The 27,153-nt window shown below is 37.8% G+C and overlaps 1 protein-coding gene across 1 annotated transcript in view; it reads left to right on the top strand.

The window, feature by feature from the left end:
* Window positions 1-27,153, top strand: part of LOC150086824 (F-box DNA helicase 1-like) — a 501,907-nt gene that overhangs the window by 56,019 nt on the left and 418,735 nt on the right. The window contains exons 3-4 of the mRNA XM_090371598.1: window positions 1,678-1,805; window positions 16,867-16,990. Of these exons, the coding sequence (XP_090227724.1) occupies window positions 1,678-1,805; window positions 16,867-16,990 (252 nt within the window). The remainder of the gene's footprint in view (window positions 1-1,677; window positions 1,806-16,866; window positions 16,991-27,153) is intronic.

The following is a 27,153-nucleotide window of genomic DNA, read 5'->3' as shown; positions in this document are numbered from 1 at the left end:
TTTAGCTGAGGAAATCAATTATGGCTAATCAACAATAAAGAATAAACTAAAAAGGCTTAGTAGCATTTCATACTTGATCCTACATTTTTTTTTTTTTTTTTCTGTGTAATAACTAACAGATTTCTGAAATTTCAGATCAAGAATAAACTAAAAAGGCTTAGTAGCATTTCATACTTGATCCTACATTTTTTTTTTTTTTTTTCTATGTAATAACTAACAGATTTCTGAAGTTTTCAGTGAAGAATAAAAGAAAACACTTATTTTTTTTGAAAGATAATGGGAGCTTCATGCCCTTCATCGTGGAGTAGATGAAGAACATGTGGATAGTTTGAACACATTTCATTAGAAATGTGGACAAACCATCCCGCTAATCCAGGTATGAAGCATACATGTATTTTATTTCATTCTTTGAGATTAAAGGTATCGAAGTATATATTAATTTATAAAAGTATGCATACTCAGCTAAATTTTGAGAAATCTGTTTATTTGCACTTGTTCTAGAAGATGAGGGGGGGGGAGTGTGAAATTTATGAAATATTTTAAGGAAGGCACAAGGTATAAAAGTTAAAGAAACTTCTATATTAAGGGTTTGCCAAAAGAGAGGAGAGGGAGAGGGTAGTCATAAATGGACATTCCTCAGAATGGACCTCAATAGTTAGTGAAGCTCCTTTGGAATCAGTTTTGTGGCTTCTCCTGTTTTTAGTTTTCTTTAATAACATTGATGAGCAAATACAGGGGAAGTTGCCAAAATTTTCTGAGGGTGGATGACGAGAAACCAGGGCATGTTGAAGAATGATTTTGATTGGTTGCAGATAGTCTGAAAATTGCCAACTGAAGTACTATATTAGACATATGGAGAACCAATTGAAAAAATGTATTAGATGCATAGAAAACCAGTTGAGTTATATAATGGGAATCACTAAAACAATGGAGGTATAGTCTCACTGTGGCCACAATCTAAAATCTCAGGCAGTTAACAGAAGGCTAAATCTTAAGAAGTTTACCTTGTTATCAGTGGAATAAATTACCCTGCCAAGGCAGTGGTTTTTTTTTTTGTTTGTTGGTCAATGCAGAGAAAAGTCTGCTTCATTGCATCATTTTGTTATTCCAATGATAATAATACTCTTTTATATTTTCTAATCAAAAGTTTTTTTTTATACCAGTATTAGTAACTGCAATTGGCTTAGAGTGCATTTTGCACTTGTCTGTGAATGTGTAGCCATTGCCATGCCCATTGGGATTGACATTTCAGTCCTCTCCCTGTATTGAGAGATTACGTCCCGAGATCAGGTTTAAAGGCATTTCCTTGTCAGGCTCATATTTTAGTACTCATTGTTATCATCAAAACCTGCTCGGTGTTACCCAAGTTGTTGCACTAATAAGTCAAGACTGTGTTTAAGACAGGCTCTATATTATCCTCCATTAATCCATTAGTATTTGCAGAATTTTTAAGTGAAAAAATAAAGGAGATATTAAGAACAGTATGTGACATTTTAAGTTCATTATTATAGTGCATATCAATGTTTACTATAAGAATTGCATTAAATGGTACAGACAGAAGAACTAAACATTGTAAACAATGTTTGGGAGAGTTAAATGACTGTTGGTTAAGGTGGAACAAATTTTTTTTTCTCTGCCATAAAAGGGAGATAAGACTAATGAAAATTTTTTGCTTAGTTTATTCCATGGAAAAAGCGGTATTTTCGATTAAAAGCTAATGTGCAAGACGAACTCCAACAGATAAAGGTGATTTGTTTGTCAATGGAAGTATGTTCTGTAACTGATTGCCTTCAACTTCTTATTAGGTAAGCTTGTTTTCGCCTTTTTTTTCATTATCTACTCGTTGTTCTGTTGTGTTAATGATATATCCATGAGTTCCTTAATCTGTCTTCTTTAATGTATTTCAATAAAGTCATACACAGGTTTAATTAAAGCATCTTTGTGAATTCTTATGTGCCATTTGAAACTGTATATTATCTTGTCGACTGAAAACCCAATTTACAACAAAAATAACAGTTTAGTGAGATTGAGGTGTGGAAAGGTAGTTTGTGGAATTTGAAATCTGCTGACTTACTTAAACAAGTAGAGGGCAATATTGAGGAAGAGTTACAAGTTAGAGTTGAATTTGAAAGTGTCTGCAATTCTGCCCAGGCACAGTAGGAGAGACTATGTGATTGAGCACCTTGTCAATCTGTTTTCCCCTGGAGAGATTGTGCAAGGCTCATGAGGTAGAATATTTCACAGCGTGGTCTGTGCTTATTAACAGGAGAGACTGCTTGTACAGGATGGGATAAACAAACAGAAAGGGTACATGGATATTTGCTGATACTATCAAGGCAGCGTTAAGTGGGTTGGAGAACTGTTAGCTTAGGGGTTACAGACTAATAGATTAGCGATTGCCATGGGCAGAGGTGAACGTGATTCTTGCGCAGTTTCTTTTGGAATGTGCAGCAGCCTGAAAAGCAAGATGTTGAGGATTTCAAGGCCTGCTGTGAGTCATTATGAAACAAGTAAATACATAGGCTGTGTTAGGGTAACTAAGAGCATGTATACTTGCTCTAGATCATGTATACTTGCTTCTACACCAAAGCTAGGAGCATAGTAAATAAATTTGATGAATTTGAACTGCTGCTGCTGGTGTTGCGCCCACACCACATGGAGGAATGCTGCCCCTCTGTGTTACCAGGCAATACTAGGTGGTAGATGACTCTCATCAACCAGTGCAATACCACCACTTTGCTTATTGGAGGCTTGAAGTGATGGAACCCATGTTTAGTCTCCAGAGCTAAGTTCTGGTCAGCCCTTCCCCATCTCTTCCATCATGCAGTATGACTGCTGACTTTTGAGGTTATGATGGACATCATGGCAAGATCCAAACTTCCTGACATTTCGAGGGTTCTTCTCTAAAACGGTGTTTGCAGGCTGGCTGCTAGTTAGTACACCGGATCGAACCTATTGGTAACTTTTTAGGAGGCTTCTGGATCAGCTACTGTATAATCTTACTACCTCTACTCTGCCAGATAGTGACTGGAGGGAGTCTGAGTAATGTGTATACGGGGGGGATTGTCGAGGCCACGTTATGTCAAGGATCTGGGGATATTCTTACCATGTGTACGCCATATCAAAAAATTACATTACTTCATACAGCATGGCCCCCCCCACTTTTTCTTACTATTGAATACACCATGAATTGTCAAACTAATAGAGTAAGCTTATCTGCGAGGCTTTGAATGGACAAAGCAAGATTAATGCTGATGGAATTCTTCCTGTTGCTCAGACTACATACATGAGTGGGCATGAATTGAAATTGATGAAGGATGGTTGCAGATATAGAATGTGCAAGTTTGCCTTTAGCCAACTTCTGCCTAATGTTTTGGAAGTGAATAGCCTGAATAAATTCAAGGAAGAAGTAGACAAACTGTTGGAGGGGAATAGATAGGTGAAATTAGATTTTTTTTTTTTTTCAACCCCTTTAGTTGTATAAGCTTTTCTTGCAGCAGTTACCTCTACTAATAAGCTTAATTTATTAGGAGAGGTAAATGAACCTGCCAATTATTTTCTTTGTTTCCCTGCAGAGTAGTCCCCCCTCCCCCAAAGCAACTCTATATGAAGATATTTTCTTCTACAACAAGTGAATTAAATGGACAGCACTATGGCGCTCTTAAACTAATAATAAACTCTTACAGTTTAAACATGATCTGAAAATTTGTCTTCCAGTGTCTGTACATCAAAACAAGAAGTAGTAGTCCTTTCAAGAGCAAGAATAGGTCACATCTGACCCACCTTCATTTACTCACAGGAGATGATCCACTACAGTGTCTACATTGTTATATAAATCTGACTGTTAAACACATTCTCATTGAATGCCCATGCTATAAACAAGACAGAAATTCAACGTTGCTATCATTGGTTAGCCTTTGGAAACCAATAAATCTAGAGAATCTTATCAGTGACAATGCAAATTTTTCTGAATTTTTCAACCTTGCTATCATTGGTTAATCTTCGGAAACCAATAAATCTAGAGAATCTTACTGCAATAATTAAAGACAAACACCAGCCAAGGAATTAAAAATTTTTACTATAAAAAAAAAAATATACAGAAATAAAATATAATGAAATACTGTGATACACTATCAGAAGACTAAAATATTACAATAAATTTAGTTAAAAATACCGAAGCAATAAAATTATATAAAATAAACTGGATTAAAAGCGACAAAACCTGAAGCTTTCGGGGACTGCTGTCTCCTTCTTCAACAGTATACTATTACTGCAATGACACATCCTTAAGTAGCAGGCCCATGGCACTCATGCACGTGGTCCATCAGACACATGGTCGGCATTCCCCACGCGCGCATCGGAAACAGAAGTGGCTTGGGAGCGTGTCAAACAGAACCGGTCATCCCGTCTGAGGACAACCGCCTCAAACAGGGGATGTAAACGTGTCCCTCTGTCCCTGTTAATAGTATTACGACTGGATGAACCGATTTGCAAACTCTTGAGCCACTTGCATTCTCAAAATCCATGGGCACAGTCCGTAATGACCGCGTCTTCAGGGGAGATCCGATGCTGCTTCTCCCAGAAATGCTCTGCCACAGCAAACCTCGCATAATTAGCAGTCTTAATAGCGGTCATGTGCTCCCCCAGACGGTCTTTCAAACATCGCCCCATCTCCCCCACATAACACTCCTCACAATCCGGGCACTTAATCTCATAGACCACACTACTAGTATAATCCCGGGCGACGGGATCTTTAACTTGAGACACCACTGTGTGCAATCTCTGTCCCGGAAGTTGCACACAGCGGGTCTGACACTCCCGCAGTGCCCGTACAATGCGTTCTGAAAGGCCTGGATAGTAAGGAATGTATGTGGTAGCCACAGGGGCAGGCGACTCCCTACAATTGGACAATACCCTATAAATATATTTGTCCAAGATCCTCTGGGGGGTACCCACACTTCCTGAGGTCTGCCGTGACTGCAAATTTCCATTTCCTTATCCTCGGGGGTACTACAGTGTGTCCCCACTCTATTCAACAATGCCCTGGCTACACTATTCTTATGATGATAAGCCTGTGTCGAGCTGTAATGAACATACTGGCCACGGCACATAGGCTTTCTATAAATTGTTGTCTTTATTCTAGACCCATCTCTGCTATTGTGAGGAGTGTTATGTGGGGGAGATGGGGCGACGTTTAAAAGACTGTCTGGGGGAGCACATGACCGCTATTAAGACTGCTAATTATGCGAGGTCTGCTGTGGCAGAGCACAACCGCCTGGTTCGTGTCAAACAGAACTGGATGACCAGTTCTGTTTGACACGCTTCCCGAGCCACTTCTGTTTCCGATGCGCACGTGGGGAATGCCGACCATGTGTCTGATGGACCACGTGCATGAGTGCCATGGGCCTGCTACTTAAGGATGTGTCATTGCAGTAATAGTATACTGTTGAAGAAGGAGACAGCAGTCTCCGAAAGCTTCAGGTTTTATCGCTTTTAATCCAGTTTATTTTAGATAAATTTATTGTTATATTTTAGTCTTCCGATAGTGTATCACAGTATTTCATTATATTTTATTTCTGTATATTTTATTTTTATAGTAAAAATTTTTAATTCCTTGGCTGGTGTTTGTCTTTAATTATTGCAGTATGCTTCAAAAATTTGCTTCAAAAAGTTGAAAAATTCAGAAAAATTTGCATTGTCACTGATAAGATTCTCTACATCTTCAAACAGGCCTATGGGGGCTGGGAAATGTAGAGAATCTTATCAGTGACAATGCAAATTTTTCTGAATTTTTCAACTTTTTGAAGCAAATTGGAGTTTTTAATCATTTCTGATTTCAGCCTTTTCTGACGTTACAAGAATTTCTCATCTATTCATACAATAAATAAATAGGTGCATTATAGCCAAAGCAGCTTATGCACCATCAAACCCCCACAACAACAACAACAACATCAAGTGAAAGAATTTGTGGAATTTGTTTACCGGTACCAATTTTAGTGCCCTTGATGTGTGCTGAGTATTATGATCCAAAGTATTGTACTCCTTTCGGGAAGTTTTGATACCGGAGAATAGGAAGAAGTTAGATGGATCCCTTTTTCCAACAGAAATTGTCTCATTGACATTGCTGCAGCTGGTCATATTCTTATTCTCACTAAGAATATGACATTGCTGCAGCTTGTTTTTGCAGTAAAATCAATCAAGCTGCAGCTTGTCATATTCTTAGTGAGGAAAATGTGTATCCTTCAGATGGAACATCCTCCTCACTTCCCTGATTTGACTCCGTTTAATTTCTTTCTATTTCTGAGTATCAAAACTTCACTGATAGGGCTCATTTTTGAGTTTATTTTTATTTATGTATTTTTAATGGCAATTTCCAAATATTAATTTATTAGATTCTATAATCCTTTTATACTGTGTATGGTATTATAGTGTTTATTTTTTAATGGTGACCTGACCCCACACACAAATGATATTAGAATCGTCAGCACTGTAGAGTACTGTGAAAAGGATGAACGTTGAGAAGGCAAAAGGTAGTTGTTGACATTGTATTTCTGTAGATTATAATTTTATTAACATACAAGAACTCTTGATCTGTGCAAACATTGCTTTGACTTACATCATCAAATAAACATGGATCTATATTATCAAGTGTCCCTCCTGACTAGCAGTTCCTTGAACCTTTGGGGGGGCCCTCAATGAAACTACCTTCGTTCAAATGTATTCCATCTCTATAAAATATGCTTATGCTAAGAGAGAGCTTAGAAGTCAGATTCTTCCCCAGTAATGGTATTTGACCTTGTATAGACATGAAATTTAGTGTTGTTGAAGATGAGCAAGGGTCTTTTTAGAGAAATTAGACTAGTCTGAGTTTCAGGATTGAAATGAACTTAGTGTTTTTCTCACCACTGGAAAATTACCTGGAGATTAGCATTCAAGAAACTGGTGGTGGATATTAAAGAAGTTTAAGCTATTTGTGCAAAGCAAACTGGAATGTGAACATATTGTACTGTCATCAGCAGACTGTGGACAGGACTTCAAGTTAGTAGGGTCGTTAATTACAGAATGAAATATGAGTAGATGATAGAACAGAACCCTGAACTCCACGTTAGTTGAAAAGTTAGAAGACAAAAAGCCTACCATCATATGTATAGAGTGATCAGAGGGGAAACTGTCTACCTGATTGCAAAAAAACATTAGGTAGATAGACCATAAGGCAGAAACTTTTTAAAAAAAAAAACGTGTGTCAAACACACGTCCTCCACAACAGGATAGTGGTATTGCCACTTCTCACTTATTTGGAGCAGTTTGCGTTTAAGTCCCACTGATGACTTTGGGAGTCTCTGAAAGGCGTCTTCAATTGGGGCTATAGTTAACTGATCTCAGGCAGGATTAAGATTTTCCCCCCTGAGTTAATTTGTGTTTTTGAACATGCACAACATACAGATTGGCCCAAACATATACTTTTACGACAACACACAGTGGTGCAGTATGTCTTAGTGTACCTAAAAACCAAACAACCAAACAAAAGCCTTAGGAATGTCAAAAGCAACAACTTGAGTTTCTCTGAACTTTTCAATAGAATTTGAAAGAGAATCTTTCAAGCATAATCATTGCAATCAAAAATAAATGGTATATTTATTTCTTGCCCAACTGTAACCCAAATGAAATCATTGATTTTATTCATGGGGACATGCAAATTTATGATTTTAGGGGTTGCAGTATCACATAGCCTGAGAAGGGGATATAACAGGTTTTTTCCTTTTTTTTTTTTTTTTTTATAATAAGGTTAGGTGGCCAAGCAATTGAACATACTTATTTATACTGTTTTACTAAGTTGGAGATTATAACAAAGATTTTCAGATTATCCGAGTTGTAAACACTTGGTTACAAAATATTTCAGGATAGGGTACCTTATCTTTTAATAACTTATCATAAATAACCTTCATTGAAGTTTGTAATTTTTCAAATACAAAATTGTATTTATAGATGTCTTGAGACTGGGCATCTATGAGGTGATCTGACTGAGGTTTTAAGGCTCTGAATTGATTGAGCAAGCTCAGTGCTGATGGAATACTTCCTCTTGTTTGGACTTAAACACATGAGGGGTCATAAATTCAAAATTGAGGAAGGATGGCAGGATACATGTTAGGAGGTTTGCCTTCAGCCAGCAGGTGGTTGACCGTTGGAACAAACTTCCATCTAGTGTTTGGAGGTGGGCAGTTGGAATAAATTCAAATAAGAACTAAAGAAATTATGGAGAGGTGGTCAGGTAATGTGGGAGTTTTTTTTTTTTTTTTGGCTGAGACTATAAGCTTACTTCCTTGCATTATATGCTACTAATAATAATAATAACAACAACAACTAGGAGGCTTCACCCCTGCTTGCTTTGCTCGCTTACTCTGTCATACCGCTACGTTTTATGTAGCAAACTGTGCACGGGGCAACTCCCGTGCACACTTTTCTACGTAAAATGTAGAGGTATGACAGATCAAATCTTTTCTACATAAAAGATGCACCTGTCGAAACACACTGATCGATATCTAATCAGGAAATCACCTATGTAATTATTTACTTGTGCATTTGTAGTGATGTAATTGCCCCACCCACTTGTACCATGTGACCTGCATCCCTCTTCTTCGATTGGCTACCCTACCCCTGCCACACGGCATTCTCAAGGTCGAATAAATATCATTATGTAATTATTTACCTGCATTTACATAGGTCACTTAGGAAAAGGCCTTTTGCTTCTGTTTCCATAATGCGTGAGGAATATTGTTGCATCCAAAAGAGCAGGACTGAAATATTTATAAACTATACAGATATTTAAAATATTTGTAAAATACTAAATTATGTACAAATGATGGGTCCCTTCATCAGCTGACATTAATATACAAAAAAGGTTACAATCGGACATAAAATGTTGCTGGGCGTGGTCATGTATTAGACAGTGAAGCATGTGCACGAGGTTGGCGAACGTTACGGAGGCAGTTATCTTGCAATGCGATGAACATTGGCATGCATCTCACGTATGTGCAGTACATTTCAACAGCAAGTGTCTGATTCTGCTTACTAACCCATTTTTGTGTTCTTTCCATTTAACATTCAATTTAACATTTAATGTTTTTTGTATATTAATGTCAGCTGATGATGGGACCCATTATCCCAATATAGTAGAGGTATGATTGTAAATAGTTTAGCGTTCTGTAAATATTTGTATAGTTTGTTATTGTTTGTATAAAAATAACATTATACTAACACTATAACGCTTGAAATCGAAATCTAGTCAGGAAATGGCCAATGTAATTATTTACTGTGCATTTTAGTGACGTAATTGCCCTATCCTCTTCTCTCTTTGGCTGGAATAAGTGAGGTAATTGCCCTGCCCTCTGTTCCCATTGGCTCGAATAAATATCACTAGGAAGAAAACTTTTTTAATGTATAGATAGATAATAATAATAATTAACTAAGCAGAATGCCAAAAGCTTTCTCTGGCAAAATTTTTTTTTATACCTTTTAAATACATTTTTTTTTATATCCTTTTCATAACCTCTGCTAATAAAACTCATTATTTTTTAATAACAAAATACTTAGTGTTAGTCATAGTGCAAGGAAGCATGAGGCTTTTGCTGCACCAGCCAAAAATAAATAAATAAATAAGAATAATAAATAAATAGAAGGTACATTCAAAAAGTTCTGTAATTTTACTATAAAAGTTTATCGAGTAAAAAGTTGGACTTACTGACCAAATCACCTTCAAAGTATTTTCTTTCTACGCACACACACACACACACACACACACACACACACACACACACACACACACACACACACTCTCTCTCTCAGCCGACCGGGCTAGCCGAGTGGGTAAAGTACCTGCCCGGCAACCCAAAGGTCGCGGGTTCGATTCCCGCCTCGGGCTTGGATCAAAGTACTGCAAAAACCTTGGGAGGTGCAATATGGCCACAGAAGCCGATGCGCCAATAACTACCAAATCAAAAAAAAAAAAAAAAAAACTCTCTCTCTCTCTCCCCCCCCACCCCCACCAGTCTTTCCAAGCTTTGAAACATTCTTTAAAATTGTGTTTTTTTTTTAGTAGGGATGCTTTTGCATTTCCTTTGATATCAACCACTGTAGTGAAATGACGACCTCTGAAGCCCCATTTTCAGTTTAAGGTACAGCCAGAAGTCAGACATTGCATGGTCGGGGGATTAGGGAGATTGCTGCATGACTGTCTGATTTTTTTTTTTTTTTGCAGCCAAGAACTGCTGAACTGCGATTGTAACATGACAGCAAGCATGCGACAAACTTTGCACAAACATGCGATGCAGTTCTAAATCTTGCATCAGGATTGTGTAGCACGCGTATAAGACAGTTCAACTTCCTGAGCAATCTCAACAGCAGTCATTCACCTATCGTTTTGCATAAGTTCTTTTACTTTCGTGACATTTTTGTCGTTTTGTGATATCGAAGGGCGTCCACTGAAAGATTTATCTTCCGTTGTTTCCTGTCCATTTTTAAACTGCAAAAACTATTTGTTTTCTGCTGTTTTCTTCAAAGCATTATCTCCATAAACTTTCAGTAATGCTTGCAGTGTCTCTGTAGCACTTTTCTCAGGTATATAGAAGAACTTGATGTTAGTACTCTGTTCAAATTGCAACATTCCGTGACAGTCAGCTGTGACACACACACAAGTGGTCAAGCCAGTTCCCATTTGGCTTGCCCCAAGATCAAAAACAATGCCTCATGAAACCTTATGGCCATAACGCAAACCATTTATATACCAGCATGTGATTCCAGAAATTTTTGAATATACTACATAAATAATAAAATAAAACAAACCACCTCACATACTTATCCAATTGACCTTTGAATCTCCTCAAGTTGTCTACCTTAACCACCCATAGAGGCAACTTGTTTCAGTAATCAATGACAACTGATTGGCTAAATGAAATCTTTCTGCCATCCAGTCTAAATTACTACCATAGTAATTTGAATTTATGGCCCCTGGTTCTGGGATCATAACAGTGAAAATTACATCTTCATTCATTTTACTTATTCCCCCTCAAAGCCTAGTATATACCTCACTCAGGTCTCCTCTGAGGTGCTTAGTTACCAAACTTGACAGGTTACATATTCAAAGTCGTTCCTCCTATGGGTGTCCTTTCTAGTCTCACCAGGTGCATTGTGACAGGTACATCTTTGGACATTTGGATCTTGAAACATTGTGTTTTTTTTTTTAGTAGGGATGTTTTTGCATTTCCTTTGATGTCTTTTCTTCTCTTATGTCTTTCTATAAGAGCAGTCTCCACACCTGGACAGTATTCCGAGTGGTATAGTGTACAGGTCTTGTGGCCCCAGGGTTCTCCCAACTATGTATTGATCTTTTGTGATGCAAAACAGATTCTGTAAATGCCAGAAAAACATACATTATAATGTAGTCTGTGTAGTGTAGTGTAATGTAATGTAATGTTGGCCCCTTGGTAGACCAAGGTCCCACTATTGCCTGTCCTTTACTAAGTGGAAGTAGGCCAGGCAGTAGGATCATGTTAGTCTCTAGTTGGGTAAAACCTGGGCTGGCCCAAAAAAAATTTATGGAAATGAGCATGGAGTGACAGTTTGAGTCCTGGAGAAAAAAGGGAGGAGAGGTAAAGGGGTGGATGATAGGAAGGCAATTGACCAAAAAATAGAAGAATAAGGGATAGAGGGGCATTTAGGGTGGTAGGGCCCACGAGGTGAAAGGTGTGTGTGTGTGTGTGTGTGTGTGTGGTTGGGGCGGAAGAACCCTTGAGTGTGAGAAAAGTCATAGGCTAAGAAGCCCTATGTGGGGTTTTGGTTAGACTAGACCAGCTGAAGACAGTGTCAGCATGCCATGCCATGCTGCCGGAGAAAATGAAACAGCTTGATGTCAGCAGGGTTAGTGAGCATTTTCCGAGATGGTTTTTCCACACCATAGTCAAGTTGACATGGGGGTGCTTGTCAGACACACGGGACAACACATACACTCCATCCAGTCACACACCTGTTATGCTTACGTGTACACAGCACACTTTTTTTTTTTTTTTTTTTAACATATGGACATATATTCTGGTGTGCAAAAGAGATGCACAGACACAGTCACATGTCTTCACTCAACATTTGCCCATCACCAAATGATAAGAGTGAAATAGGAATTGTGGTGAAAGGGAATGAATGTTAGTTTTGGTGAAAGAGAGTGACATGGTAAGGAAGCAAGAGAGAGTGAATGAGTGTTGTGGTAAATAGGAGTGAGTGAAGGAATGAATATAATTGGCTGCATGAATACACAGTTAAAAATAGTTTATATAGCTTAAGATACCAACACAATCTGATCTGTATACTAACAACACATACAGAACATAAAACACATACTATTAGATATCAGTAATTACTGACCAACTACTCTTATAGATAACTCTGTCATAATCCCAGTATTAGATATTAGTATACTAATTTACATTACATGCCATTAGTAAAATAATAAGAGGAGTTTACCTCAATATAGTACGTAGAACACTTCCGTATGATACCCTCCAGAAATTAAACCGGAAAAAACGAAAAAATCGACAACTTACCGGTAGATTAAGAATAAATTATAAATAATTAAATAATCAATTTAACACAATTCAAATCAATTTAAAACAATTAAAAATCAAATTAACGCAATTAAAAGAATCTAACGAAAATATTCAAAACGATTTTCCTTCCTGAAGCTGACAACGCTTTTCAACCGTATGTCGTGATCACAGGAATGAAAATTACCGAATCAGGTTAAACCTGAAACTTAAATAGTGATTATTTGTCCTCCGATGCGTAAAGGTCCACGCATCGGAGATCAAATATGGCCGCCGAACATTAACAGAATTCTCGTGTAATTTAATTTCAACGGTTTCTGCAATTAATAGTCGCGTATAATTATGTTGAACGTTAAGTATTTTGGCCTCGTTAAATAAAAAAGTATGTTTTTCGATAATGGCATGAAAGGCTAATTCTGACGCTGCTGAACGAGAAGCACGAACTGAGGCTTCATGTTGATTTACAGGAATATTAAGAGAAAATCACGTTGAACCTTGGTAAGACGAGTTGCAATCACCGCAAGAAATGTTGTATACCAGATCATTAATTTGTGTTGCGAACGTGGAAAGAACCGAGTGATTGTTCAGTATAGTGCGTAACTTCCGTATTGGCCTAGCTACAATTTTAAATTCGGTATCTTTAAAGAATCTGTTAAGCTGTTTGTGCCACTGTTCAACATATGGGACAGAAATAAAGTATTTTTTGATATTACTATTGTTCATTGGTGTAGTATTTTGTATCCTATCCCTAGCTTGTACCCTAATTCGGTTTATTGTGGTAATGGAATAACCCCTGTTTAAGAATCTGCTAGTTGATATTTGTATTTCTGAGTCCAAAGCAGAATCTGTCATTGAATATTTATAGGCATTTAGAAATTGATTAAAGATAATCGATCTTTTGTAGGTGAATGGGTGATAGCTATTATAATGTAGAAGCATACCGGTGTTTGTAGGTTTTTGATAGATGCTAAATTGTATTTTGTTCGAGTCCCGGGTAAGCATGAAATTTAGAAAGTTTAATGACTTTGTATCCGTATCCTCCCTTTCCAATGTAAATTTGAGTCTAGAATGAATATTATTAAACGAATGTAAAATGTCTTGGATAGTACTACTATCGGTAATAACTAAAACATCGTCTAAATACCTCCCATAGTATGTGATACGGGGTCGAAAAGGTGTCAAATGTATCTGCTCAATCGTTGAGAGATTTCTGACATTAAGCCACTCAGGCTCAAACCCATTGGTAATCCAAAAATTTGTTTGTACACCTTGTCACAAAACTGATGGTGATGTAGTTAGCCTCAACTAACAGTTTAATTAAGTGAAAAATTTCCTTAATAGGTAGCTTCGTATAATTAATCGGTGTTGAGTTTTTATTTAACGTATCCCAAATAATATCTAATGTGAATTCAACGTTTACGTTTGTATATAATGAGGTAACATCTAGTGAGAATAAATTGTCATTGTCACCGAGTCTACAGTCTGAGAGTTTAACATTGACAAATGTAAAGTACTGCATATGGGTAGCAGTAACCCCAGAGTAATGTACCAACTGTGCGTTACTATACTGAGGGTAGTGGAGAATGAAAAAGGACTTGTTGTTACCCCAGTCAGAAATGAGGTTTCAAGCAGTGCATATACGCTGCCAGGGAACCTCATGGAGTCTTGTTAATGATACACAGGAATGTTGCTCTTCTGGACACTACCCGAGCATGTTGTTTGATTTCCTCAGAACCCTTACAGGTGATGGCTGGAAAGCTCCCTGCAGAATATTTAATTTTATTGTCTGGCATATTATATTATACCAAAAATAATATTATAAGCACTATTATGGACCTAACATCTTGTCCCATAGTAATAAAAAACTATTCTAGAGCAGATTTGAACTTGGAAAGGAAAAGATTTTTGGATGAAATTTATCAAAATAAGATGGTAAATAAGTAATAAAGGCAGACAGACATATGTTTTTGCCAAAAAGGTAATATTATACATCTTAGAAAGAAAAATTGGTTGCAATTTTGATTTAAATGCTGCCTTTCTAATTACTGGACACGGCTTGGCTTCTACGCTATTTCAACTTTAGTTTGAAGAATAGCAGTTTATGTACATGTGGCGGGATTGAAACATCAAAACATATGCTTGAATGCATAAATTGTATACTGACTTAAGATCATATCTAGAGAGATCTGTAGGGATTTACATGGAGTGACTCCGGGTTATGTTCATTGATAAACGTCTCTTTACTAATAACTTTGTGTCTGAAGTTTTTCAAAGAAAGCTTCTTTGACTAGATACTAGAAACCTACCTCGTAGTGGCAGGGACAGCAACTCATCTTATTAAGATAAATGGATTAGTGTCAAAATTTATATATCTCAGGTGAGGCAAAATTGCATGATTTAAAATTGATAGTTGCATTGAGTTGAGTTATTTATAATAAAATTTTAAGTTAGTAATGGCTCAGTTGCCTACTCAAGAATATGTTTGATCTATGGATTGATCGTGGTATAGGGAATGGATTGCATAGGTATTTTAAATGAAATTCCCCCCCCCCAACTAGTAGTTTCCCTGAACCCGTAAGGTGTCCTCGGTTATAGTGGCAAAAACTCTTGCCCCATCTTTGTCCAGATATATCCTTTCTACAAAATAGATTCCTCCTACCTACAAGTGGGGGAGGGGATTTATCAATGATCAAAATATCCCCCCAAAGCCTTGCAGAGTCCCTCAAGTCTGGAGTTAATCCAAGATTTTCAGTATATTTTTCTCCAATTCAACTTGGAAAGAATTGCTGACATAAATACATTCCAACCTAACTTGTTTTTTTTGCATGGTCCTATATTTATCCAACAAATCATCAGTTTTTGTGTCCTTAATATAATTAGATATCATATGAAGAATATTGCTCACTTTACCCTCTTTAAAATCTGACAATCTGTTGGTGACATCATTAATTGTTCCTAGCAGACACATCCTCATTCTAGTTCACCTATCCTTATTACACCTATCCTTGTTACGTTACTTTACAGTGTAATCTCCCAATAAGGGCCGACCGGGCTAGCCGAGTGGGTAAAGTACCTGCCCGGCAACCCAAAGGTCGCGGGTTCGATTCCCGCCTTGGGCTTGGATCAAAGTACTGCAAAAACCTTGGGAGGTGCAATATGGCCACAGAAGCCGATGTGCCAACAACTACCAAATCTCCCAATAAGACCTGTTGAACCAGAGCATTATGCACTTGAGTTTTTTGTTATGCTGCTTGAATTTGGGGGGGTCAGCACTTCGCAGGTTAATAGAATCTTGAGTGCCTAATGAGTTCTCAGTTACATTCGTCTGTAGAGCAAGCACCCATTTCTTCAGTGCCTCTAGTAAGAAGCATTCGAGTCACCAAGTTTTAATTTGAGATCAGCATACCCTTCTTACATATTCTTACACTTCTTTTAGACTCAAAGAAAAGAACTCTATCAGCTGCTCAACAATTATCAACTAGATAGACCTTTGAATACATACCACAGGTTATATAAGCAATTAACTCCTGACCTACGTGGGAATTGCCTATGGCCATTTCTGGTTGAGTCACGATATCTCGGATGAAGTATTCAAGGTGAATTTTGGCACAACCATTATTAAGATAAGAATTAAAATAGAAAATATTACAAAATTGGGTTTACAGAATTTATATCAGCTAAATTTTCATCAGAAATGAAATATAATAATTAAGCAGTTATCAAAATTTTATCTACTATAAACTTAAAAATTTAAGCTTACAAGATACCAAAAAGGATGTATCTAAGCATATTTAGCATCAGAAAAGATAAGAATTAAATTTACAAGATATTTAAACAAATTGAAAAGGAAAAACAAAAATTTGTCTTCTAATCTCTAAATTCCATCTTCAGTCTCCTTGATTATCACTTCAGAGCCATTGAACACACTTCTGGTCTCTCTGACTACCAACTCTCTCTCAAGCCCACATCTGTTGCTGAACTCAATGTTAGCCTGCATCCAATGCCAACTTCATTATTTTGGGTCAACCGTAATTTTTTCTTCAGTTTTCTACTTTTTTAAAATATTTTTTTAAGACAACAAAATAAATAAAACTTAGAATAAAATGAAGTCTGGGTTTGATACTCCTAATTTTAAAATTTTATAAAGTTCCTAAAATATATATTTTTTAACCATTTAAGAGAGAGAATTAAATTTTTGAATGTCGATTAGGATTTTAATGTTATTTAATGATTCTTAGAAAAATATATTTAAGATAAATTAATTATTTGTTTTCAGGTTTATGAAGTTGAATTTCAAACGATGCCCATTTAGTGATGCACTTACTAAATTAAGAGCACATTCTTTATACTCAGTTGCAGAGGAAGTACTCTCTGAGGAAATTGCAGATTATAAAAAAGAGGTACAACAGAGAATTTGAAGAAAATTAATTATTTTGTTATGTTGTTATACAGGGTGTATTTATTGTCTACATATGAGTTCCTCATATGTAGACAATAAAAATATTTTATATCAACATAGTTCCGGAAATGCTTGGTTTCCGAGTTTTGAAGGTCTGTCTATGACACTTAACTGTTCACATCACCTTATAGTAATTGTTCAAAATGTCCACCTTCTGCCTGAATACCACTGGCAGAACATTACTCGTGCATGGTAATCTGCTGGTGACAAGGCCTGTACCCGTTGAAGATGGTAAGGATACAGTTGGTGTTCTCGCAACACTCTCCAAATAGTCGAACGTTGAACAGCCAGTTGCATTGCTAATCAGCGTGTGCTGATTCCAGAAGTGGCATGCACAACATCCAAAACCTCTCCCTCTACTTCAGGAGTCGTAGATCTTGGTCATCCTCTGTCAGCAACACGAGGTGTAAAGGTCCCATGTTCATAAAGGTGGCGATGGATACCTTCAAACGTTTTCCTGTATGGACATCTTTGTTCTGGGAACCTTTCGTGGTAGAAATGGCGAGCCTCCAGAGCATTGCCATCTGCCAAACCGTACATAAAATGCATATCCACTTACTCCTGATTTGAGTACATGGTCGTAATGGAAAACCACCAGATTCTGTCAGTATCTTGTGATGAAGGAAATCACCTGCGGGAGATAAGACATTCTGGTTAATAACTCGGGGAACCAAGCATTTCCAGAACTATGTTGATATAAAATATTTTTGTCTACATATGAGGAACTCATTCCTGAAGTTATGCTTTGTATTTTTGAGACACCTTGTATATGTAAGAAGAGATAAGTCTGATAAAGTTTGCAGTTTTATCTATTCTTACATACTTATATATACTTTTGCATCCTTTACTGCTGCTTTGCACGTTTTGGTGCATATGTCATACCTTGCTTATTTATTTTTATTTTTATCCATCAACTGAAACTTAGATTTTATATTACATTTAAAAAATATATATATATATCTAGGCGCATTATAGCCATAATAGCTTATGCACCATTAAACTCCCATAACAACAACAACAAAAATATATATATCTTGTATATATTATAAAATATAAAAAATTATATGAATTATATCAAAAATATAAAAAATTATATGAATAGTCAGTTGTACTGATTATTACTGTAAGAAGAATGTTACACACTGGGCAACTTAGTAAAATTAGTATTACTATTGGCAAATGCAAGGATGTAAAGCTTATAGTGTTAAAAAAGAGAAGAAAAAAAAAATCTGCTTCATTTACTTCATTTTCCCATACCTGCCAATAATTTGTCCAGATCTTCTTTAAATTTATTCAAATGACACTGATTCACAACATTAGTTGGAAATTTATTCCAGCAATTAATTACTCCTTTGCTGAATACAAATTTCTGAACATCTATTCTGCCGTCATACTTTTTCAATTTAAATTTATATCTCCTCGTGTGTCATCTGAGGAAATGTAAAGATGCTATCAATGTTTGGTTTACTTAACCCCTTTAAAGCCTTATATATTTCAATTTGGTTACCATCAGAAGGCTAGTTTCCGGAGACTGCAATTTATAGAACTTTCTTGGCTGCAAATTACAGAAGTCTTTCTTAAGATAATTCTTTCATGTCCCCCAATTAATTTTTTTAATTATCTCTGCACCTTTTCCAACAGTTCTATATATCCTTTCTAAGACGAGGTTTACAAACTTTAGCCTTAGCATTAGTAGAGGCACATGATGCAAAAAAGCAAGCTTATACAGTATCAACCCGAAAAAAAAAAATCCCTTCCCATTTCACTGATCCATTCATTCCATATGTTTGTCTAGTTCTACCTTGAATTTATTTGAGCTATCAACTTCCACAACAACAGATGGCAGTTTGTTCCAGCAATCAACTACTCACTGGCTAAAGGCAAATTTCTGCACATCTATTCTACAACTGTCTTTCTTCAGTTTAAATCTAGACCCCCCTCAGGTTTGTAATCTGAGCAAGAGGAAGAATCGCATCAGCGTTGAGCCTGCTCAATCCATTCAAAGTCTCCAGACGTTGCAATTTCCAGAACTTAAGCCTTTCTTCATGGGAGCACTCCTTTGTTCCCTTCACCAGTCTTGTTGCCCTTCTCTGTACTCATTCTAGCAACTCTACATCCTTCCTAAAGTGAGGCTTCCAGACTTGTATGCAGAACTCAAGGTGTGGCCTGACCATTGCCTTATACATAGGGATAATCACCTTCTTATCTGTGCTTACAAAATTCCTTTATATCATTGACAAGATCCCTTACCTGCTCTGGCAGCCTGTCTGCACTGCTCAGAAAACTTAATATTTGACTGCACAATTACCCCCAGGTCTCTTTCATTCTCCGCTACCCTGAGTATAACACCACATAGTTGGTACATTTCTCTGGGGTTACTGCTACCCATATGTAGTACTTTGCATTTGTCAATGTTAAACTTCAGTTGCCACTTCTCAGCCCATCCACCCAACTTTTCCAGATCCTGTTGCAGCAGCATACTGTCATTACTGTTATTAACAACCCTGCCAACCTTTGTATCATCGGTAAACTTTGACATTAAGCTTGATATGCCTTCATCAATATCATTGATAAATATACAAAACAACAGTGGACCCAACACCGAATCCTGAGGGACACCACTAATAACATTACTACACGTAGAGCAGTACCCATTGATCACCACTCTGTCTTCTCCCGCTCAACCATTCTTTTATCTATTGTAGCAATTTGCCCTTAATGCCATACTGCTCCAATTTGTACAGTAGTCTTCCATGTGCACACAGTATCAAAAGCTTTCCTGAAATCCAAGTATACGATATCAAAATTATTTTTTTCATCCAGTTCCTTTTTGACCACATCATAGTATCCAATCAAATTGGTCAGACAAGACTTCCCCTTGACAAACCCATTCTGTGTCTGAATTATTACTGCTGTCTTGTCTAAATGATACTGCAATGCTTCTTTAACCAGTGACTCCATTATTTTTCCTGGAACAGAAGTAAAACTAACAGGTCTGTAATTACTTGTGTCACCCTTTGATCCCCCTTTGTGAATTGGAGATACATTAGCACATCTCCAGTCTGTGGGGACTTCACCCGAGTCCAAAGATGCTCTCATAATTATGGCTAAGGGTTTGCTTACTTCTTTTGCTGCCTCCTTTAATATAACTGGATAGATCTCATCCACTCCAAGTGCATTTCTTATGTTTAACTTCAACAATTTCTCCTCCACTTTGCTCTTAGTTATTATAAAACCATTTAACTCCCTGTTAGAGTTTGATAAACATTTGGTCCTCTCCTCCTTGAATAACTCCTCATGTGTGAATGTAGATGCAAAATACATATTTAGTTCGGCAGCTATCTGAGAATGATCATGTACAGTCAAACCATTGATATCAAGTGGACCAACCTGATTCATCCCCTTCCTTTTAGAGTTTACATAAGTAAAGAAGTCTTTGCTATTTTTCTTTGCATCCTTTGCCAAAGATTTTTCGTAGTCTGCCTTTGCTTGCCTAACCTCCTTTGTGACTTGATTACAGACTAGCTTGTATCTACCATAGGCTTCTGTGTCACCTGAAAATTTGTGCATTGTGCATTTTTATTCTCTGCCACGAGTCTCATTAGTTCATCTAACATCCATTTGGGCCTGAACTTAGAGCAGTATTTCTTAATTGGAACAAAAAGCCTAGTAGCTTGCATAATTACTTCCTTGAATGCTTCCCATTTAGAATTGCTGTTGCCAACATCATCTGTTGATCCAATTGTATAGAATTTAAAACTCTCTGAGATCACTGTAGTCACCTTTACATAAGTAAAAACCTTTCCCTTTACCCCTGATGGTAGTTACATCTTTAAGTAAATCCCACATCGGTACACTGTGAACACTGCTACATAGTGGTTCCTTTATCTGTAAATTCTTAATGCATGAACAATCACTGCTGATAATCAGATCAAGAGTGTTACTCCCTCTTGTTGCCTCTCTAAAATGCTGATGTAGAAAACAATACAATCATCCAATAAATCCACAACAGCTTTGCTAGTGTGAAAGTGACCAACCCAAAAGTTCCAGTCTACATCTGGGAAGTTAAAATCTCCCATTATAAAACACTCTGATTTACTGCTCCACTCTATTTCTCTGTATAATTGTTCATTGTACTCATCAGATTCATTAGTCCTATAACAAACTCCTACCCTCATTTTTGCTTTCCGAATGCTTGTCACATCAGACTGACTCAACATTGCACTGTCCATCTATGTCAACTGGATGCACTTCCTTAGATTTTATGTGTTTCTTAAATAACAGTATAATCCCTCCTCCTTTTGTATCCTCTCTATCCTTTCTGTACACATTATACTCCCCAAATTCCAGGTGCCTCCGTAGCCAGGTGGGTAGGGGCAGCAGTGCGTAGCATACACTTCTTGATTAGACCAGGGTTCAAGTCCATAACCACCAAATACGGAGGATGCGGAAAGGTCAGGAAATAACCACAGCATATCCCCAGAACAATATGGCCTTTGTTGCTAATGCTTCTAAAAACCAAATAACAAACAAACACACAAACGCCCAAAATTCCAGTTCTACATCCCTTATATCTGAGTGGCACCACGTCTCTAATATCCGAACAATATCCTCCTTGGATGTCTTAACCAGCACTTCAAATTCATCAAATTTGTGTACTATACTTTTAGCATTGGTGGACATGCAAGTATACATGCACCTGTTCTTACTCTTAATTACTCTAACACAGCCCATGTATTTACTTGTTGCATGACCCCCCCCCCACCCCAGCAGTTCCTGAAATCCCCAGCAACTGGCTTCCTGGCTGCTGCTCATTCCAATAGAAGCTGTACAAGAACCAGATATTGGATGCAGTATTCGAGATATGGCCTAAACATTGCCTCATACAATGTGATGACCTTTTCTCCTTGCTGGCAGTGTTCTCACATATCATTGACAGAATCCCATAGGCTGTTCTAGCAGCCTGTTTGTACTGCTCAGAGAATTTAATATCAGAATGTACAATTACCCCTAGGTCTTTTTCCGTATCAGCTATCTTCAGTTTGATTCTTTTTCCTCCACCTAAATGGTGATATTCTGGGATTATTGCTACCTAAATGCAGTGCTACCTTGCATCTCTCATTTCATGTTTCATCACATTTGCTTAGTTTATCTAAGTCAGCAGTTCCCAACTGGTGGTTTGCAAACCCCTGGGAGTCCACAAAAATGTTCCGGGGATTTGCACTAAAAATTCTGAAATGGCATCTGCTGATATTCGGGTGACATTCAAGTCAAGTGGACCCAATTTTTGTGAAGTCCGGATGGTCTGTGACAGCCAAACTCTCTGCTTGCACCTTCTCGATGGAGGGACTGTTAGTAATCGTGGGTATAACCTCCATGCACGAGCAAACTGTGGGTGACCACCCACACCACACCACATGGAGGAATGACACCCTTCTGTGTTACCAGGCAGTACTAGGTGGCAGATGACTCTTCAACTGGTGCAATACCACCACTTTGCTTATTGGAGGCTTGAAGTGGTGGAACCCATGTTTAGTCTCCAGAGCTAAGTTTCGGTCAACCCTTCCCCACCTCTTCCATCATGCAGTGTGACTGATGACTTTTGAGGCTATGATGAACATCATGGCGAGATCCAATGTTCCTTACATTTTGAGGGTACATCTCTAAAATGGCATTTGTAGGCCGGCCGGCCGTTCGCTAGTCAGTAACCAGACCAAACTTATTGGTAACTCTTTAGGAGGCTTCCGGATCAGTTAGTGTATAATCTTGCTACCTCTACTCTGCCAGATAGTGACTGGAGGGAGTCCGAGTAGTGTGTATCTGGGGGGGGGGTACATTGACGAGGCTATGTTATGTCAAGGATCTGGATATATTCTTACTATGTGTACGCCATAGCCAAAAATTTCATTACAACGTACAGCATGTTCCCAGCACTCTTTCTTACTGTTGAATACACCATGAATTGTCAAACTAATAGAGTAAGCTTATCTGCGAAAAGATCTAAACCTCCTAAACACTTCCTAGTTCATTTCACAAACATACGTGGTCTCAATTCTAATCTCAGTGACATCTATTTCCACTTGCAGTCTGCTAAACCCTATGTACTTTTTCTGCCAGAATCTCAGTTATCAGTTGATTCAACTGCTCATCTCAGTTGCCCAAATTATACACTGTATGATTCCTTTCACCTCAAAGGTGGTACTTGTTCATACATTTGTTCCGATATTCCCTGTCAGAAACTTGGTAATTTGGAATCTCCTCTTTTTGATCTTCTCTGGCTTAAAATCTCTCTACCTCATTGTGTCAAATTCGTCTGTTGTCTCTACCGTTCTCCCAACTAGACTAATCACTTGGAGCTCTTTGACTTTCTCTCTTTGCAACTTCACTTTCTCCAGTCCAACTTTCCTAACAGTGCGGTAATTTTTTTTGGTGAATTTAATGTTTACAACTCCAGCTCACTTCCGTTTTCTAGTCACACCGACCCAGCTGGTCAAGATGCTGAAGTTTTGCAATTACTAATGACCTTGCACAGATTGTTCATTTACCTACAAGGATACCGGACAATCCTAACCATACAGCCAACATGATTGATCTTTTTCTCACAAAAAACCCTTCTAAGTACACGAATGAAGTGAGTAGGCTTTTAGGCACCTCAGATCACTACTTGGTGATTGTCTCTTCTCCAATGGAGCCTTTATCTCATGGCTTTATGTTTATCTATTCCCAACCTAATATTGTTTGGCATTATAAGAATGGAAAATCGGATGACCTGCGAGATCTCTTCTTTTCCCTGGTCGGATTACTCTTTCAAAACTTCTAATGTCAGCGTTTGCTCAGATTGTGTCAGTGAAATTATTCTTGTAGGAATGGAATCCTTTATTCCAAACTCCACTTTAAAATCTCGTCCTTTATCTCAACCTTTGTTTTCCAATAAATGTGCTAATGCTATTCAAGAGAAGAATGTTGCATATCGTAATTGGCTTGTTTCCAATTCTTCAGTTTCATTTTCTGTCTCCACCAAAGCTCTCAACAATTGTAAGGCAGTTATTAATCAGTCCAAACTAGATTTTCAACAGACCAAGATTAGAAAACTTGCTTCTTGCCCTAATAGTAGCCGAGCATTGTGGTCTCTTGCCAAAGATATTGGCCGCAACTTTTGCCCATCTCTGCTTCCACCTCTGTCCAAACCAAATCGTTCTGTTGTCACTTCAGCCAAGGATAAAGCTGACCTGCTATCATCCTATTTTTCTTCCAACTCCTGTATTAATGATCTTTGTAAAACACCTCCCACCATTCCCAACACGCTCCATTCAAAGCCTCTTGTGATCTTCCATCAAAAGGATGTCAGAAGGATTTTGACGAATCTTGATGCTAAGAAAGCTTCAGGTCCTGATGGTGTTTCTCCACTTATTTCCAAAACCCATGCTCCTGAACTTACTCCTGTTCTTTGCCACCTTTTTTCACTTTATTATTCCAAAGGTGTTTTTCTTCTGCTTAGAAATTTGCTGCTATCCAGCCAGTTCCTTAAAAGGATGACAAATCCTTCCCATCCAATTATCGTCCCATTGCAATTACTTCTACTCTTTCTAAAGTAATGGAGAAATCAATTAACCGCCAACTCTTAAACTACCTAGCAACCTTCCATCTGATAAACGATCGCCAGTATGGATTCCGTCAGTGTTGATCCACTGGTGATATTCTGGCTTATGTTACTCATTTATGGACAAATTCAATAGAAAAGTTTGGTGAAACACAAGCAGTTGCCCTTGACATCTCAAAGGCTTTCGATCGTGTTTGGCATAAAGGTCTTCTAAACAAGCTTCCATCTCATGGTTTACCAACTGTTTTTTGTAATTGGTTATACAGTTTTCTCTCTGATTGCTCGCTGAGGGTGATGGTAGATGGCTCTCTGTCTTCTAACGTCTCCACTAATGCTGGTGTCCCCCCCAAGGCTCTGTTCTTTTCCTCTTGTATATTAATGACCTTCTTCCATTGACTGGAAATCCTATCCATAGTTTTGCCAATGATAGCACATTGCATTCCACTTTCCATTTTGAGAATCCTTGCCGTGCTCAATCAGCTTCAACTTCTCGAATATCCACTACCAATTCCTTAAATGTCGATCTCCAGGTCTTTCTCCCTTTTGGGCAAAGACAATTTAGTTGATTTCAATCCATCTAAAACTCAGTCTTGTCTTATATCTTCAGTATGAGTTTCAGTACGGCTTGTATAATGTATTTAGGAAGGATAGGGTAGAAAGAAGGGGTGGTGGGGTAATGCTTCTTATCAGAAGCAGCCTGACTGCGATGATAGCTTTCCCGGATTCAGACATTTCACATGCTAGTATAGAGTCTGAATGGTGTGAGATAGTTGGAAACAAAGGTATAATGTGAGTAGGAGTAATCTACAGACCAGGTGATTGTGAAGATTATGACAAAAGCCTCTACATGCAAATGGAATGGGCAAGTAAGCGTCAATGCCTTATTATGGGTGATTTCAATTTGCCTCTAATTGATTGGAGTAAATGGGAAGGAAACTCGACATGGGGAACAAAATTTTTAAATCAACTAGATGACCGTTATATGTATCAACATGTCAGGGAAAGTACTAGAGAAAAGAATATCCTAGACCTCATCATCACCCATGAATCAGATGACATAACAGGGCTGACAGTAGAGGAACCAGTAGCAGGAAGTAATCACTGAGTTCTACGGTGGATGATGACGAGAGAGGTAGCAGCAGTAAAAGGCAAAGGAATGGGTTTTAATTTCAGAAACGGAAATTACGATGCCTTAAGGTACTACATGGCCTCTATTAACTGGGTAGATATCACGCAGAGAATGAATACAATTGAACTGTGGTACGCTTTTAAAACATTAATCACAGATGCCTTGAATGCGTATATACCATTAAAAAAATACTCCACGAGAAGGGTTCCAAGTTGGATGAATAGTGAAGTTGCCACATTACTTGAGCAGGAAAAGGTGGCATGGAAAGGTTACAGAGCAATAAAAAGTACTGAAGCCTATAACAGCTACAAGGTGATGTGTAATAGAGCCACAGAAAAGGTTCGACAGGCAAAGGCAGTTTATGAGAAATCACTAGCAAACAGAGCAAAGAGGGGGGGGGGGATAAAGAATTCTTCACATATATAAATGCCAAGAAGAGCAGGACAAACCAGATCGGACCTTTACGTAAGGGAAAGGGGATAGTAATAAATACACCAGCTGCCGTTGCAGATGAACTCAACAATTATTTTGCATCGATATTTACAAATGAAAAGCCTTTTGTGGCAATGGGAAATTGTGGGAGCGAAGTTAAAAAAAATAGTAATTAATGATATTGAAATTTCGCAAATTTATTTAATGAAAAAACTTTCGAGCCTATAGACCAGTAAGGCTCCTGGAGTTGATGGAATATGCCCTATAATCTTAAGGGAGGCGGCAAGAGAATGCATTGAACCATTGAGGCTAATTATGCGAGCATCACTAGACTCTGGGGAGATTCCCTTGGATTGGAAAAGTGCAAATGTATCTCCCATACATAAGGGTGGCTCTAAAAGTGAAGTTGCAAATTATCGACCTGTCAGTCTGACTTCAGTAGTAGGGAAAATCATGGAGGCAATGATCAAGGGTGGAATTCAGGATCATTTGGATAGAATTGAAATTCTCAAGGATACTCAGCATGGTTTTGTAAAGGGAAAATCATGTTTAACAAATCTGGTTCGCTATTTCAAAAGGGTCACTCACGAGCTGGATTTAGGGAATAATTTCAACATTGTTTATTTAGATTTCAGCAAAGCTTTTGACTCAGTCCCACATGAGTGGTTGCTTTATAAGCTGGAACAGGTTGGAATCACTGGGAAAATCCTTAGATGGATAGAAGGATGGCTTCAGGGCAGGAGGCAGAGGGTTGTGATAAATGGCTATTCCTCAGATTGGGTTGATGTAAGAAGTGGGGTTCCCCAAGGATCAGTATTAGGACCACTGTTGTTTTTAATTTTCATAAATGACATTGATGAAGGGTTAGAGGGCGTGATGTCTAAATTTGCAGATGATGTTAAAATTAGTAGAGTAGTTATTATTATTATTATTATTATTATTA

The sequence above is a fragment of the Mastigoproctus giganteus genome, chromosome 4, assembly GCF_048544385.1.
Source record: "Mastigoproctus giganteus isolate SK-2022 chromosome 4, ASM4854438v1, whole genome shotgun sequence".
NCBI lineage: Eukaryota > Metazoa > Arthropoda > Arachnida > Uropygi > Thelyphonidae > Mastigoproctus > Mastigoproctus giganteus.
Note: the sequence above shows the minus strand (reverse complement) of the source record. Positions and strands in the feature narration are given on the sequence as shown.